The 17,443-nt window shown below is 47.6% G+C and overlaps 1 protein-coding gene across 1 annotated transcript in view; it reads right to left on the bottom strand.

Annotated features, from left to right (window-relative positions):
- Poc1a (POC1 centriolar protein A) overlaps positions 1–17,443 on the bottom strand; it is a 68,828-nt gene that overhangs the window by 26,235 nt on the left and 25,150 nt on the right. The window contains exon 9 of the mRNA XM_038323865.2: positions 14,839–14,928. Within this exon, the coding sequence (XP_038179793.1) occupies positions 14,839–14,928 (90 nt within the window). The remainder of the gene's footprint in view (positions 1–14,838; positions 14,929–17,443) is intronic.

The raw sequence follows: 17,443 nt of genomic DNA, 5'->3' as shown, positions 1-17,443 counted from the left end.
ACCTTGTCCTCTGGCCAGCCTGCTCCTAAAATGGACAAGAGTCCAAGAACTGACCCATGACTTCAGATGTGGCTAGAACGGGGAAGCTGAGGTGACCCAGAGCTGGCTTCTCAGGCTCTCACTAATTTCCTTCTTGAACTGCCTGCCTGATCACTGCCCACTTAACACACCAAAGCATATCACCTTAACACACCAAAGCATATCACTGAGTTTCCAAGGACTGGCCAAGTGCCACGCTGGAAGGAATGATGGACACACACACACACACCCCTTTCACCATAGTCGGCTCACTTAGCAAGAGGAGTTCAGAAGGTGTTTCTTTGTCCTGATGTCAGGCCTTCAGCTGCTCTCAGAAGCTAACAGTTGCCTTCATGTATGCTTAACCTGGCCCTGGGGAGGGAATTAAAAGGCAGAGTTCATTTGGACTCAGCCTCATGCCCAGCTTCTCAAGTGGAAGAGGCAGGGCTATCTTCTTAAATCACATATATTTGCAGACTGAACATCCTACAGCCGTATTTGTCTTGTAATTTAGGGTTCCAAACTGGAATCCCACAGGAGAAGAAACTTCTGGTTCTAAACATAGCTCTGAAGCCACGAGGAATTCAGGTTTCCTAAAAGCATCTAATTGTTTGGCAGTCTGGCCAATGTTTGCCCAAGTGTGAGCCTAGGATTTGTTTACCACTGCTGGTTTTCTAGACTTATCAACATGCCTGGTCCTCACACCGGTTCTGGGGAGGACAGAGTGCTGTGCCGTTTGCTTAAGTCCTGGAATAGAGAGATACAAGGTCTGGGGTCTAAGTAGTAGCCTCAAAGCTGAATGGGACACTCTGCAACCAAAGACCCCAGACAGGTCTCAGGGCTACACCCTGACTTGATAGGCTCACACTGCTGGGAAGATGAGTACATGTCTTTAAATGGATTGCAAGGAATTCACAGGCCTGATCAACACGTTGATGCCAAGCCCTCCCTGCCACGCAGAATCAGTGCGATCTGGGTTTTGGGACCAAAAGCAACATGGTCCCCATTTCATGACATGCTTCCCTTCAGAGAGGTAGGGAGTGCAGGTGATTCCACTACATCTGGGCTGCTCTCAGGCCTGTGGGCATGGGCAAATGATACGCAGACAAAGCACAGAGCCCCACTCTGCTTGCCCCAGGGTCGGGAAATCAAACTGGCTCCAAGAGTTTCCAAGCATTTCCCACACAGAGTGAGGAGTCTTCAAAAGGAGGAGGGAATGCCCTGGCAGGCAGGGTTCACATTGGTTCTCAGGAGAAGTAAGGAGGTCTATCCTCCTGAAATGACACAGGGGTAAGGGAAAGAGGAGCAAGATGAAACCGAGAAGGGTAAGCAGTTTAAATCAGCGGAGACCTTAAGAAACTGGTCTTCTGGAGTTGAAGTTTTCATCACTGCCATCACACAGCCAGAGCCACACACTTCTGGCAGCAAGGTAAGGTGGGGGGGGGTCAAGACCACATACAGAGAGAACTGGGGCCTGGCGGCAGGGGTGTACACCTTTAATCCCAGCACTTGGGAAGCAGAGGCAAGTCGATCTCTATGAATTCAAGGCCAGCCTGGTCTACATAGCGAATTTCAGGCCAGTAATAGCTACTTAGAGAGACCCTAGCTCAAAAACCAACCAACCAAACAAACAAGAAAAATAACCCAAACAAAACAAAGTCGTAAAAATGAGCTAATATTACATAGTTAGGGAAGACAAACCAGAATAAAGGTGAACAGTGAGACCATAGGGACTTTAGGAAGGAAACAGTGCAGCTGATCTGCCAACTCCGGACTCACTCCTGGGAAAGAGCGCTCCCCTGGAACTCCGGGTCTCTAGTCACAGTAGTTTCTGTTCAGGTCAATTCCACAAACATTCCTGAAGGTCTACTACAACTATGCTGAATCTCTCAGTGCTATCTAGAAATGTCTGCCCTTCATATGCCAAGTGCCTGGAGGCTAGGGAGTGAGCTGATCAAGAATTCTAATAAGGCCTCAGTGTTGACTATAGTTGGGTTAAAAAAAAAGCTAAAATTATTTTTAACTAATTTTAGACTTATAGAAAAGTTAGAAAAAATAGCACAGGGAATTTACAATATGCCCACCCCCACCCCCAGTGTTAGCATTTTACAAAAGCATAGGGCAGTATCTAGATCAGATTAGCACTGGGGCCGGGCGGTGGTGGCGCACGCCTTTAATCCCAGCACTCGGGAGGCAGAAGCAGGCGGATCTCTGTGAGTTCGAGGCCAGCCTGGTCTACAAGAGTTAGTTCCAGGCCAGGCTCTAAAAAAGCTGCAGAAAAATCCTGTCTCGAAAAACCAAAAAAAAAAAAAAAAAAAAAAAAAAAAAAATTAGCACTGGGAAATACCATTAACCAAAGTGAATAGCCATATGTGAGTTTCACCAGTTTCTGTGGCTAATGTCCTTGGATCGCCGTCTAGACAGAATATTATCCAGGACCTGTGTGTGCATGTGTGTGCCTGCACACTGTGGAGGTCAGAGCAGTCTTCCTCAGGGCTCTCCACTGTATTTTTTGAGACAAGGTCTCTCACAGAGCCTGAAGCTCACTGATTTGGCTAGGCTGCCTAGTCAGTGAGCTCCAGGGATCTTCCTACCTCTGCTTCCCACCACTGGGACTATAGATGTGCCCTGCCACGCGGCTTCTCACGTGAATCCTGGGGCTCCACACTCAGAGCACTTTCCAGGCTGACCCAGTGTCCAGACCCTCACTCGTGCTTTATTATCCACTCAGCTTCCTGCAATCTGTGTCGGTCCTCAACCCTCCTTTGTCCTTCATGACTGATACTTTTTAAGAATATTGGTCACAGTTATTTTCTCAAGTGGCTGTCACTTTGTATTTGAATGATGTTTCAAGTGATGGGATTCAGGTTGCACACTTCGACACTGCAGGGTCTGGGCAGACAGGACTTAATGCTGAGGGTGCTGACCTAATCAGTGGGGACTGTCCCTACTCCAAGTCTCTCCAGTGCAAAGCTATTATTTCTCCCTGTGGAGTTAATTTGGGGGCAACTGGATTTTAAAGAGGGAACATGCTGTCTTTACAAACTCCATGTGCCAGCCCAGCTTGATGAGGGCTGCAGCTGCCCCACAGATGAGATGAGAGGCATCTGATGAAGATGAGTGGCAGAGACGTCTCTGGAAGACGCGGAAGCTTTTGGTGACAAAGAGGAGCAGCAGCAGTTTATTTATAGATCCACTTGAAGACAGATCATTGTAACTACTGGAGTTGAATTTTAAAACTCCAGGAACAAAGGCTGACTATTTTAAGTTTTCTTTGCACTTAGTTCAATGGAGAGTATCAGAGCCATGAACCATACCCCAGGCATCACTCCCAAGCTCAGTTAATTCATATTTCGCACAGCATAATAGTACATGAACTAGTCCTGCCAAGACAGACACCCAGGCCCGACTATTCAATCAGCTGAGGCAGCTGGCCTCAGATTAGCCAGCCAGAGTCCTTTGCCAGTGCCACATGCTTCATGGGAGGCCATACCCCAAGGGGTCTCATGGCCTCTCTGTTTCCCAGAAAATGAAGTTGAAGACAGCAGAATGAACTATAGTTAGATCATTCCTCCCTCTACTCCTGCAGGCTTCAAAGAGTGCTAGTACATCTTATCTGATGCCTATCCCAGGTCACTAGCAGCAGTTTGCCTACTTGCCCACCACAGCTCCAGAAAGAGACAGGGCTCCCTGAGGACAGTGGTTCCAGGAGCTCCCTTTGTTCCTGGCCCGACCCCTAGGTGCAGGTCAAAGACTCTCCACCCCTCTACCCTGAACTAGAGGCAGGATGAAGAGGAGTATCCAGATAATAGGATGACACACAAGGGTGTAAATGTTTTTTATATCCTTACTTGAGCAATGAGAATAATATGATTTTTCTTTTTCTTTTCTTTGAGAAAGGGTCTCAGATAATGCAGGACGGCCTTGAAATTGTTATGTAGCCCAAAGATGACCCTGAATTTAGGATCCTTTTGCCTCTGCTTCCAAGGGCTGGGATTACAGACATTCATTACCACACCTGTTTTTATTTGGTGCTGGGAAACAAACAGTACTTTAGACATGCTAGGCAGGCACTAAGCTAACTAAGCCACATCCCCAGTCCCACAAAATGACATTCTTGACACAATATGGGAAAATGTGAACATGTTCTCAGTATTGTTAGGAAGAAATCACTAATTTTGCTGAATTTGACAAGAGCTTTACAGTTACATAATCAGGGAAACCCTTGTTTAGAGTAAAACGCTGTATCTGGAATTAGAGGAACGCTCTAGGGCTTCTAAGGCATGTGGGGAAGATGGAAGGCTGGCCTCTGCAGAAGCCAGGTGAGGGCTCCCAGGCCCACATGCTGCTTCCTGCTCCACTCCAGGGCTAAGCTGAACATTTCTGTCACACAAAGGCTTTTGTTTGTTTTGATAGCAAGTGCTGTGGGCTGATGCCAGGCTGGAGAACCCCAGCAGGAAGCAGAGCCACAGGGTCACCACCACCTTTGGGGGCCCTGAGTCTGTAAGCATGGGAGACAGTTGGCTTTGCCTAAGCCCAAAGAATGTCTGCCTGAGCCTTTGGCACTGCATAGAGAAAGCCCCTGATGGCAGTGACAGTGTTCACTGAACCCACAGCAGTGTCCAAACCTTCACAGAAACTAACTGTAAGATAATCTCCATGGAAACCATCTATTCTGATTTTTTTTTTTGCCATGGTAACCAATAAGAACATAAACATAAGTATTATCCAACACCCTTACACCACATGGTCAACACTACTAGCCAATCTGGAAAATATAAAATGCAAAAAAGGTTTTTCCATTTCAAATGAAAAGAAATTCTGAAACTCTAGTCCAGACACGCAGTTGTACCAACCTTTGTGGCCTATTGGCTACCTGTATTACCCCACACCACCTGCTGCCAAAGGGACAAATGAAGCCAGAAAGTTACTTTCTTCATTTAGTCTGGGACCATGAAAAAATACTTAGAGAGGGCCAAAGGCAGTTAGAAGGTGCACACACTCAGCCACACCGCTCAATGATCCAGGCATGTGTCCTCCACACCCTGATTTCCTGAGCATCCTTTTCCAGGCACATGCTGGTTGCTATGGGGAGAGCACAACTCAGTCCAAGGGCTGTGAATAGCTGATGGTAGGAAAGAGGGGCTAAAATGGGGAGGGGACTTCTAGGGCTGCTGAGATGGCTCAGTGAGCAAAAAGGTGCTTGCTACCAAATTTGATGACTTGAGTTCAAGACCCACATGGTAGAAGGAGAGGACTCTGAAAGTTGTCTTCTGACTTCCACACTTTCACTGCAACACACACACCCCTATTTAAAAACAAAAAAGGCCAGATTTGGTGGCATATGCCTTTAATCTTAGTACTCAGGAGACAGAGGAGAGGCAGAAGTAGGTACAACTCTGTGAGTTCAAGGCAACCTAGTCTACATAGTGAGTTTTAAGACAGCCAGTGCTATGAAGAGACCCTGCCTCAGTGAATGAGTGAATGAATGAATGAATGAATGAATGAAAAGAAGCATTTCCAAACACCTGGGGAAGACCAAACAAAGGAGGAAAGAGCCTCGATGGCCGAGAGCAACTGCTGGGAACAGGTGACAGTGTCCCAGAGGAACAGAGCTAGACTCAAGCATCTGGGCTTTTTCTACATGTGGCCTGTTTCTCTTACTTTCAGCTTTCTGGGTTTTGAAAAATAGAATAGAACCAAAAAGAGAAGGAGTCTTAAGTGACTGAAGCCCCAGTTCTCATGCACTCTCTACTTTGCACTACAAAGCTGGCTAGACTGTGCTGTGGCCTCTGCTGGCTCTTACATGCAGAGGCGACTTGCGAGTGTGAACTGACAGGGCTATAGGTGCCTTGGCATCACCATTAGCAAAATGGCAGCAAACATAGCAGTGGCTGAGATGACAGGTGTTTGAGGGCTGTGTGTGCCTTACAGTGAAGCTTAATGGTCTGGCCACCCCATTGTTGTCACTGACCTGGAACCATCTCCTCACATGCAAAAGTGGGGCTACCAACAGCCCTGAGCCCACAGTGAGGAGGAAAATCTCCCAAAGGAGTTAGCAGAACTCAAAAAGGGGTATGATGGTCGGATTTACACGCTGGGTAAGCCCTGATACATGCAGAACTGAACCTGAGGCCTCTGGACTTTGTGTGGATTCAAGAGTCAGCAGGCTCTCTTCAGGATGGGAGCTGGCCTAGGTACCCACAATTACAGTGTGAGAGGTAGGCGACAGATAGCACAAAAGCAGACAGTGCAGAAAGCAGCGGCCTGGAAATGGAGATTTAAGAACAAGGGACTAGATTAGAGGTAGAGCATCTAGCGGCAGCCAGGAGGCAAGAGAGGAAGACAGGCCGGCAGAGGCCTATGGCAGGGCAGCATTTCCTTACTGACAGTTGCTTCTGGTAATAAACTGTTCTAAGCAGACTGGAAAATGCCCATAGGTTTAAGGGGCTCATGGGGTAGCAGGAATCTCTCTGAACAATCCTGAAGATTCTAGCTAGATCTACACCCCTTTTCCACAGGAGTGGAATGAAAGGGACGCTGGGTCTTCAGCTGCCTCTCCCAAGCTGTAGCCTCTACCAGCCACAGAAATGTCTAGGATATAAAAAGACTCCTTGTCTGGGATGGCAGACACTGCTGGACACTGTCTTTCAATAGACCAATGGTTTGCAGAATGGGGTCCTGTACTAGCAGCATCAGCATCTCCTGGAAATGTGTTAGGAGTAGAAGATCTCTATCAAATCAGACACCCTGGGGATGGCCCAGCCAGCAGCAAGTTTTCTTGTTTATTTTGTTTTGTTTTTTCAAGACAGGGTTCTCTGTCCTTGAACTTGTTCTGTAGACCAGGCTGGTCTTGAACTCACAGAGATCTGCCTGCCTCTGCCTCCTGAGTGGTGGGATTAAAGGCATGCGCCACCACTGCCTGGCCCAGTTTTAACATTCCTATGTGGGCTATGATGCACACTTGAGTTTGAAAACCAGTTGGAGGAGCTCTGAATAATAAATGTCAAAAGTTAAAAGGACTGTCTTGACTGAGCATGGTGGTGCACACTTCTAATCCCCGTACCCAGGAAGCAAAGAGAGGTAGGCAAATCCCTATGAGTTTGAGGCTAGCCTGACCTCTAAGGCCACCAGACAGAATTACACAGTGAGACAGTCTTGCAAGCTTGTCTTGATCCCAACACTGTCAGGAAAGTCCAGCTAACATGGCTTAGGGATGTCTTAGGGATGTCTGCAAATGTTCCTTTGCAAACTCAAACACATCTTTATGTAGTCGGAGGCTGCTCATTTGTTTTCTGGCCGCCCAGACCCCAAAAAAACCACATAGAAACTGTATTACAACACTGCTTGGCCTATTAGCTCACGCTGCTTATTGGCTAGTTCTTATATCTTAAATTAATCCATTTTTATTAATCTGTGTACTGCCATGTGGTTGTGGCCAACCGGTAAGATTCCATTCAGCATTTGTCTCCTGTGGAAGCTACATGGCTTCTCATTAACTCTGTCTACTCTCTCCTCCTCTATCTGCTTGGAACTCCAGCCTTGCCCTACCCTGCAGCCTTGCCCTATTCTGCGCTGCAATAGGCCCAAAGCAGCTTCTTTATTAACCAATGGCATTCACGGCATACAGAGGGGAATCCCACATCATCCTTGTAAGATTTCCTTCTTCATGACAGGAAGGCACCTGAGCAGCCAGATTACCTGACATCCCCTGTACCCACAGCACCCCATGTCTGTAGGGGGAAAAAAACAGCAGTGGGAGGCACTGATGATCATACCTGACCAAAGGTAGTAGGAATGTGACTCCAGAGGCCCCTAAGACAGCAACACCATGGTTCTACATGAGTGTGCACTCAAATACACACTGAATCTGTGCATATGTCCTAGGTCTGAGGATGCTGAAATAGAAATGGGGGACACCTTTTCCTTCTTCATTCAAATGCCTCTTGGTTTTGCTGCACTCAAGGAGGCAGACTGGGTCGAGAACCATTCACCAGCATGTCATATGACCTCTGAGTCTAGGTTCCTCTACAAGCAGAAGGCATGAATGAATTGTATCAGGAGCCACAGAGATGCACAACCAGGTAAGTCACAGCATCCCCATTGTCCCCAAGTTACCCCTCAAAGCCCTCTGAGATCTACAAAGCTTCCCAAGAGGCAAACAGAGAGGAATGTGGGCCCTTCAGGAGAGGGTCTGCTTCCCCGTATTTTCCACCAAGCTTCCATCCACAGAGATGAGAGACACTGTGGACAGAGCTACTCATTCAGCAGGAGCACAACATACGACATCTGAAGATATACAGCTCGACTACCAGAGATGCCCTGGACCCTCTATGTCGGAGGATGGGTCCAAGTGAAAACAACCCTTTTCCAAGCTGTGCATCTGATTCACTGGCAGCAGGCAGAAAGCCAAGAATTCCCTTTAACAGTCTTTAAAAAAGAAAAAAGAGCCAGAAATGGGGTCAAGTGGAGAAGGGAGAAGTTCCTTTTTAAGACACATATATCTAGGGTTCATTCTGCTTCAAATACACTCAATGACTCTCCTGCTAAGCATGCCTTTGAATCTGAATTTCTTTTTTTATTTTGTGGTGTTTTGTTTTTGAGCTCAGGCTGGCCTCCAACCTCTTACATAGTCAAGAATGATCTTGAACTCCTGGTCTTCCTCCCACCACCTTCCAAGGAAGGACTGAGATTACAGGCATGTGCCATTGTACTCAGCTTGAATTATTATTTCTCACTACAAAAAGCAAATGCCCAAACAGAAGTCTATATTCTAGGAAACAGACCCAAGTCTGGAAATCAAATTGCTAATAGCTTAAATATCTGTGCCCCCTATAAAATTTATGTTAGAATCATAATCCCTAACATGTTTGGAATTGAGCCTTTGGTGGGCAACTAGGTCATGAGGATGGAGTTGCCATGATTAGGATTAGGGCCCTTACAAGGCCAGCACTGCCTACTACAGGAAGACACAGAGGAAGGCTTTACCTCTGAACCACCGGGTCCTCATCAGTGGTTGTCAATGCCCTGCTTGCACCACCCAGCCTCCAGAATTGTGAAACATGAACTTCTGTTTAAAAGCTGCCCTAGTCTATAGTAGCTGAAAGGCACAAAGATAAGACCCGAGGGTAGTGGAAATGGGTCTCTTCTTTGCCTTCTTAGGTAAGGTTCCTGTAAGGAACATCTAGGTCTTGAGAAACCACCACAATCACTTAGGACCCCCCAGATCCTCAGCATGAGCAAGTATCTATGGAGTAGGAACCAGATCCCCTTAGCACCCCAAATCAGAACCCCATGGCAGCAAGCAAAACAATACACAGATCCTGGGGCACAAGGCAAAAGAGGCAGACCTTAAGAAGGAGGCCTCAGACTAAGGGCAGATATTCTTGACTGGGCCAACCCCTTCTCTGGGGGAAGGTTCTAACACTGAGGTTCTGAGATTCCTGGGCATCTTGCCCTAAGGAGTGCTGAGGGTGGCAGAAGGGTGTGTGTTGTTTTCACCCATCTCAGAGGTTTATTTTCTTACCTGCAAGCACAGAAGACTTGGGATATGTCATTTAAAAACACAACATATGCTTGCAAGGGTCTAAAACCTTCCCCAGTCCCTACAAGGACCACCTATAGGGAGGAGCCAGCACCAAAAATTATCTCAGTCAGCAATCATCCACACCCCTGTCCAATGCCCCCGCCCCAAAAGATCTGAACATTTGATCATTCTGACTGGCTCTTAGGAGACGGAAGAGGGAAAAGGAACATTCTTGAAATAGCTACAGCTGGGTGAGCACTTGCCATGTGCCAGGAACAGGGCCAAGTGCTGCTTGGCCACCTGCTTGGCATGCCACCTGTGAAATCTCATGGAAGGAGGAGGACCCAGTGACTCCCAGGTTAACAGAAGAGGAACCAAGACCTCAGAGATCTGGCCACTGGCTGGGGTCACAGCACAAACAAGGCAGGGACAGGATTCAATCACTGGTTGGTCAGAAGCCAGAAGCCAAGCTCTTAACCACAGGTGCGCTTTTCTCCTTCAAATGCAATCTTGAGAAGTGAGCAGAGAAAAGCCCTCAACCCTAGAGATCAAGGTTAATGTCTAAACCGGAGCAGTCAACCCTGAGAACTCAGGAAGTGGGTTGGCTTTTTTTCTGTCAGCTTCATTGAATTACCTAGAACTTGGTGTTCTTCCTCCCTACCCCACTAGTACAACCTTCTCAATTGCATAATGGGCCTCTGACTGTGGCAAAAATAAGGGTAGATCCAAATAATGCACCTTTGTTAATTAAAAGTAGCTTTAAAAGCTTGGCATGGTAGTACACACCTTTAATTCCAGCATGCAGGCAGAGGCAGACAGATCTAAGATCAAAGTCAGCCTGGTCTACATAATGGGACCTTAACCTCCCCCCCCCCAAAAAAAAAAGGTTAAAAAGTACTTCTGTAGCTGGGGTAGAAATCTGTTCTGGAGAAGCTGAGATCTGGGGTAAGCAAGATGCTACTCCTACTCTAAAATCAGCTAAGACAACTGGGTCCTTCTGCCTAAGGGACAGACCCTTAAGTACAGAGAGCAAGGGAGTAAAACCAGAGGGCAGAAGGCCAGGGCTGCGCAGGCGACCGGGCTGCACATCAGACCCCAGAAACACCAGCACAAGCACCTGCTACAGAGAAGTCCTCTGCAGTACCCACCCATACCTCTCCAGGAGGCACCCATCTGCCCCAAAGCAGCCCTTCCAGAACAGAGCACGGAGATTCCTGCCCCCCTTCAGCCCACAGCATGACCTAGAATCCTTCATGTGCAACTTTCCAAGCAGAGAAAGTGTTCCAGCCACAAGCCCTGAAATCCCTCCTTTAGACAACTCAGCCAAGAACAGAAGGAAAATGGCACCCATTATTCTCCTTCTGAATGGCTGGGAAATGGCTTTTGCTTTTCAACATGAAATGTGCCTAAAAATAAGCTGTGAATTTCAACCAGAGGTTGAAAATAGCTCTGCAGTGAACAGAGCTCTGCTTGGAGTGAGTTTAAGGACAGCCTTCATTCCAAGATCTGAAAGCCGAAACGCCACGGTCAGAGAAGGGGTCACAGGCAGGGGGGCTGAAGGGTGAAGGGACCTCCACAGGCACAAGGTTGTCCTTGACATTCTCTGCTAGTGGGGGAGCAGCGTGGGGTCCAGGCAAGGTCTAGTCCCTCTGGCTTCCAATGGACACAATGGAGAGAGCACATGGTCAGAAGTTCCCATGAACTAACTCCCTGGAAACCCCAATGCCCAGGAGCGTCCATCGTGTTTTAGTGCCTAAGGTGATTTGGAGATAGGAGATGAAGGGCAAGGGCATTGGATACACGGCACAGTTTGGTCATGGCTACAGTGTTCATGGGTTTTTTGAGAAATCAAACCACCCAGGCCAGTCACTAAATCTCTCATCAGGTATTATCGCTGAGCCATGTAGTCTTGGGCAGGCAAGGCAAGAAACTCCCAATTTGAAGAAAATCAAGTTGCTAAAGGTGAAGAGTTTTTTCTTATTGTTTACCAACATCTCTGAGACCCTGAAACTTGATAGCCAAACAGCACTCTTAGAAAACGGACTACCAGAAACTCTCCGAGAGCTCTGGTGCACACCTGGTGGGAGCCAGAACTGAGCCAACTGAGCGGAGTCCTCGCACGCACGGCTCCTGGAGCGCTTCCCCAGTCCCTCTCCACACTTCTCCCCAGCCTTCCTTTTGGGCTCCTCCTGAGGAAGAAGCTCTGCAGTGATTCCCACCCGACAATATCTGAAGACATTTCTGGTCCTCAAAACTGGGGAGCAGGATGCTACCAGCATCCACTGGGTAGAGGCCAGGGATGCCACTAAAGATCTCAGTACACAGGACAGCAAACACTCAAATATCTGCTCCAGATATGAATTGCTAAGGTTGAGCAGCTCAGAGTTACCGAAAGGATGGGGTGTAGGCAGAAATGAAGCATGGGAGCATGTCAGACTCAGGTCACAAGACAGCAGTGCTTCTGGGCTCCCCTGAGGAGCAGAGCACTCTGGACAGCCAGGGCATCTGAGTGCCGCGGAAGACTCAATACCCTGGCCTTCCTCCTTTTCCCTTTCAGAGAAGCCTCTCAGACAGCATTAGGAGTGTGTGTGGGTGTGGGTGTGTGGGTGAGTGGGTGTCTAGAAGGCCTACCTGTCCTCTCAAGGCTCTCGAAGGTACTCAGGACAAAGAACCAGCAGGGCTTATCTTACCCAAGAGTGGTTCTAAGATTATGGTGTTATTTCAGGACTCTTCAGAATCAGTCAGGCCATGGGTACTCTGAACCCACTGAGGAAATGGAGGTTTGGAGAGATGAGCTGCTTCATCCCAGGCTATCCAGCAGGGTTCAAAGCCAACTCCATGAAGCCAGAATCTATATCCTGTGCTCTGCTTGAGTGCCATGTAGGGCAGACCATTGGCAGGACTGTAACAATAGCCCTGACATGGACTTCAAAGGAGTTTGGGGACAACCGGCTGCCTTGAGTCCTGTTGAGCCTTTCACCTGCCAATGTCCCCATCCTGTTCTACTGGCTTCCTTTCCCCACGTGATTACACCCTAGACTCTCAGGCCCTGAAGCTCTGGGAAACAAGGTGACATGTTCTCCATTCTGAGGGGTTTGAGGGACAACAAGCAGTTTGTTCAAGTTATTTTCCTAGTAACTATAAGAAAAAAAAATAGACAACCTTACTAGCCATCAAAACTACATTGAGATTCCATCTCAGCCCAGTCAGAATAGAAGCCATTAAGAAATAAACAACAAATGCTGGCAAGGATGTAGACAAAACGGACTACTCACGTCCTGTTGATCTACTATATGGCCCAGCTACACCACTGGGGGGTATTTACTGAGGAACTCTGAGTCAGCATATCATAGAGACGCAGCATTACTTACAACAGCTAAATTACGGAAAGAATGACGTTATGTTGTTTGCAGGCAAATGGATGCAACCAGCAATGCCCGTATTAACTGAATCAAGCTAGTCTCAGAAAGCAAACACCATACGTTTTCTCTCATTTGTGGTTCCTAGATTTCACATAGACTCGTAAAGTTGTATACAGATACATGACAGGGAAGTAGAAGTGAAACTGTAGGGAACAAAGAAGACTACTGGAGGGGGCAGGGAGAAAAAGGAAAGAGCAGGGGGCTGGGAGAAATATGCTCAATATTTGCATGAAATTCCTTTTAATAATAATACTTTTAAAAAATGTGGACTTTTCTTCCACCTACTAGATAGTAACCATTCCCAAGAGGCAGATGATGGGACCCTCCTAGGATAGGAAAGAGCTGCCAAGCAGCCCCTGCTACCAGCAGCCCCTGCCACCAGCAGCCTCCAGCATGGTTATTTAGCCTTGCTCAGAGGACACAGCATGGTTACATCTGAAAGTCTCATCTAAGAATTAGAACAGGAACCACTTCCCAACTCTGCAAGCAATGAGCACACACAAAGGTCTTGGCAGTGTTGATCTCACGTGAGTGCCCAATAGTCAGAGAGTCATAGAACAGAGGGCAAAATCAACACAGGATCCTTCTAGGTAAAAAATGAATCAGCAAGCTGGGTGGTGATGGAGCAGGCCTTTAATCCCAGCACTAAGGGAGGCAGAGGCAGGCAGATCTAAATGAGTTCGAGACCAGCCTGGTCTACAAAGTGAGATCCAGGACAGCCAGGGCTACACAGAGAAACCCTGTTTCAGTAAAGAGTGAGGGAGGCATTTATAAGAGGAATATAACTTTTGAAATGACCTTGCAAAGCATGGGCCCTTTGTCTCAAAAAAACCGAACAAACAAATGAAGAAAACAACCCCAAACAATAACAACAGTGACAAAAAAGGAATCAGCAGCATGAAGAGCATCAGCGCACCCCAGAGAGCCCCAACTAGTCCACATCTCAGATCTCATTAGCAAACACTTAAGAAAAATAAAACCTCCTAGCCACAGTGATGAGCCAAGGGGGAGACCCTTGGAGAACAATCTAGGCGCGATGTGGCCTACTCTGGAGCAGCTCCATAGACTGGGCACGTGCAGTAGGGAGATTTCAGCTGTGAAGCCACAGTGAGCCCAGACAGACTAAGGAGGCTTCCTGGTTCTATTCTGAGTCCCAGCCTTGACTTGCTGGCGTTTGGGCAAGTCGCTTCCTGTTGTTCAGGCCAGCTTCCTCCTGCTTGGGAGGCCATGGTGCTTCTTAGGTTCAGGGAAAAAAGATTTCAACAGTCTGTCACGATAGAAGCTTAAACCTTCAGGATTACAATCTTGACCTGTTTCAACCAAAGTTGAGTATGGGTCTATTTAATGAGCCTTTATCAGTTAACATTTTTCTCCCAAATATTTATTCTACAAAATTAGTTATTTTTATTCAGGAACACTAAATGCCCTTTTACCAACAAAGGTACTAAAAATGGTTTGTGGCTGAGGAACTTCCTCTCCATGGTTTAAAAAAAAGAAGTGAGAGTAACCGAACCAGGGTCTTTCCCACTCATCGCAGCTGAGGCTTTGTGTCCTGAGCCCTCTAGGAACCAGGACTTGGGTCCTGGGATCCAAGGACAGCATCCCTGGTCTCACTCCAGCAGCATGCACCATGACAACACTCCCCACTGAAAGGGCCAGGGTGCTGGCCACCACAGCCGCTCTGTAGCTTTTATGTCTCATTTGTTCATTCTAGATTGGAGTCAAGGCCCAAAGTATTATTTGATGGACCTTCCCAGGGTTCCTTTCTTGTAACAGAGACGCCTGCAGGCCTCCTCATCTCCAAGCCCAGTGCTGTTTACTGTGACCATCCCAGAGTCACGTGGCTCAAGCCCTGACTGCTAAGCCACTTACCAGATTCCCAGTAGAGCTGGCCAGGGGTGGAGGCCTCTGTACTTTCACATCTCCATAATCAACATCAAAGTTACTCTTCCAAACCATCACCTGCCAAGAGTAATAGGCACAGAGAATGAACCCCAAAGTTCTGAGTCACAGTGTTCCCCATTTCACAGCTCAACTCAACTCTAGGACCTGTCCCACATCCCCAGGGCTTTGGGGACAGACCCGTGGCACCAGGATGGAATATCATGAGTAGCAGTCTTTGTTAGGAAGGCTGAGAACCACTGACTTACTGTGAGGCTTAGGTGAGGGGTTCAGCCTATGCCTAGGGCCCTCTTTGAAAAGATCCCAGCTCTCTTCTAGCAGGGCTGCTAGGAGGTTCGCAGGACACAGTGTGTAACAGTCATTGGCACCAGGGAATGAATGCTAACATACTCATAATCCTAAGCCTAGTAAGTTTAACAATAAAAAAAAATATTCTTAGCTAGGTATGGTAATACAAACATTGGCGGCAAAGACATAGAGAACTGCCTAGTTCTCTATGAGTTCATGGCCAAGCTGGTCAATCAATATAGAGTGAGCACTACAGAATGAGACTCAGCCTTAGAACAAACAAATAAACAAATACATAAATAAAGTGGCTTCAGTGGCTAAGAGCATTGGCTGTTTTTCCAGAGGACCCACGTTTGAGTCCCAGCACAACTACTAATCAACCCCTGTTACTCCAGTACCAGGGAATCTGACTCCCTTTTCTGGCTTTCACAGGCACTGCATGAATGTAGTGCACAGACATACATTCAGGCAAAACACCTGTACACATTAAAAACAAAAAAGTTATCAGTGGTGGCGCACGTCTTTAATCCCAGCACTTGGGAGACAGAGGCAAGTGGATCTCGGAGTTTGAGGCCAACCTGGTCTACAAGGCAAGTTCCAGTACAGCAGAGCTGTTACACAGAAAAACCCTGTCTCAAAAACCAAAATAATTAAAGATACAAAAATAAATGTTAAAGAATTTCAAATAAACAAATAAATGAACAACCACACTCAGTATCTTCCTAAACGGAAGGTACTTCCACAAAAGCTTAGGATGCAAGAGCACTCCCTACTGGTGGCTAGAAGCCATAGGAGGCTGGCTGGCTACTTCTAGGGTTACTTTCAGGATGGCTGGCTTGGCCAACACAGGAGGAATCATGCAATATGACCAGTTGTCAATGGAAGCCAATGAGGCCACATACATACACACAAAACTAAACCAAAACAAAACAAAAAGCACCACTATATCCCCAAGATAAAGGCCTGACGTGGCCCAGACTGCACTGCACAGGCCATCTGCACTGGGACACAGAGGCTCCTATGAAGTTCGCCACTCCTTGAGCAGTTCCTCTGTTTGCAGCGCCCAGAGGGATGGGCACATGGTACCTCATTTATCAACTTACAAACAGAACGCTGGCACATCCATACCCCATGTACAAGGTCCTTGTATAGCTGTGGAGACCTAACGCCTCTAGGAGCAGAGTGGCTAGCATGAACGCAGAGATAACACCAATACCCGGAAATACATGAACAGGTGTAAAAAGTCAGGGACTTGATAGCCTCGCTGTCTGAGGACGGCCACGGCAGGTGGAAGCTTCCCCCCAGTTTGCTTCTTGTGACGTGTGACTCGGGTTTAGCATGGCTATTTAACATGTACACTACTGCACAGTTAACATGTGCATCTGCCATACAGCTCCCGTTTTCTACACTCACTAGAGGCTCAAGGCTCTCCTTTACCTTCCTCCTCGTTGGCTGCTAGCTTGGACCCAGTGCTGGGGTGGGAAGATACACGCTGGCTGTAGTCCAGGCTGTGGACAAAGAACCTTTAGCTAGTCTCTGCTTTGCTGGAAAATCAGTACATTTCACTGCAGCTGGGACTCACAGAAGGCCACAGGCCTGGCTGGGCTGAGCAGCAGAGCTGCAAGGAGAGGCCAGTACCCAGAGGATGAACATTCTCGACAGTCCACCAGATCAACTGTGTTCACAGCCACACTAGCTCCTCCTGAAAAAGAGGGCTGTGGAGATACTCTGGGAGACTGCCGATGGTGCGTTCCTAGGAGCTCCACACCTTTCCTGGGCCAGGCTTTGAGCTAGGCACCAAGGTCAGAGTATCCCCCCCCACCCCCCCACAGATAAGCCCTTGGCAGTTAGCAGTCTGGGCACGGAGACACAGGGATGTCAGGATGAAGGCTCAGTGCCAAGGGTTATGAGGTGGGACAGGACTTCCTCTCTGCAGCCAAGGATACAGAAAACGCTGACCCTTTAGATATGTCATGAGCAGGGAAGCAAAAGGCAGCAGAGAATGGAGCAGAGGCTCCAGGGAAGAACCAAAACTCCACAGTCATGCAGGCTCAGTGCCTGTCCCTGTCTCTGCCACCTGCTGGGACTGTTTCCTCATTTATAAGAATAAAATAGGAAGACTTGCCCCACAGGACTCAGGAGAACTAAATGAGCTATGAAATCCTTGCCACACTGATGACATTAACAGATCTGCAGTAAGTACCCAGTAATTCTTCACTCTTTATGTAATCAGGGGAAAGGCAAAAAACAAAAAACAAAACTGAAAATCTTCAACTTTTTCACCACG

Source organism: Arvicola amphibius, chromosome 3, assembly GCF_903992535.2.
Source record: "Arvicola amphibius chromosome 3, mArvAmp1.2, whole genome shotgun sequence".
In the NCBI taxonomy this organism is placed as follows: domain Eukaryota; kingdom Metazoa; phylum Chordata; class Mammalia; order Rodentia; family Cricetidae; genus Arvicola; species Arvicola amphibius.
Note: the sequence above shows the minus strand (reverse complement) of the source record. Positions and strands in the feature narration are given on the sequence as shown.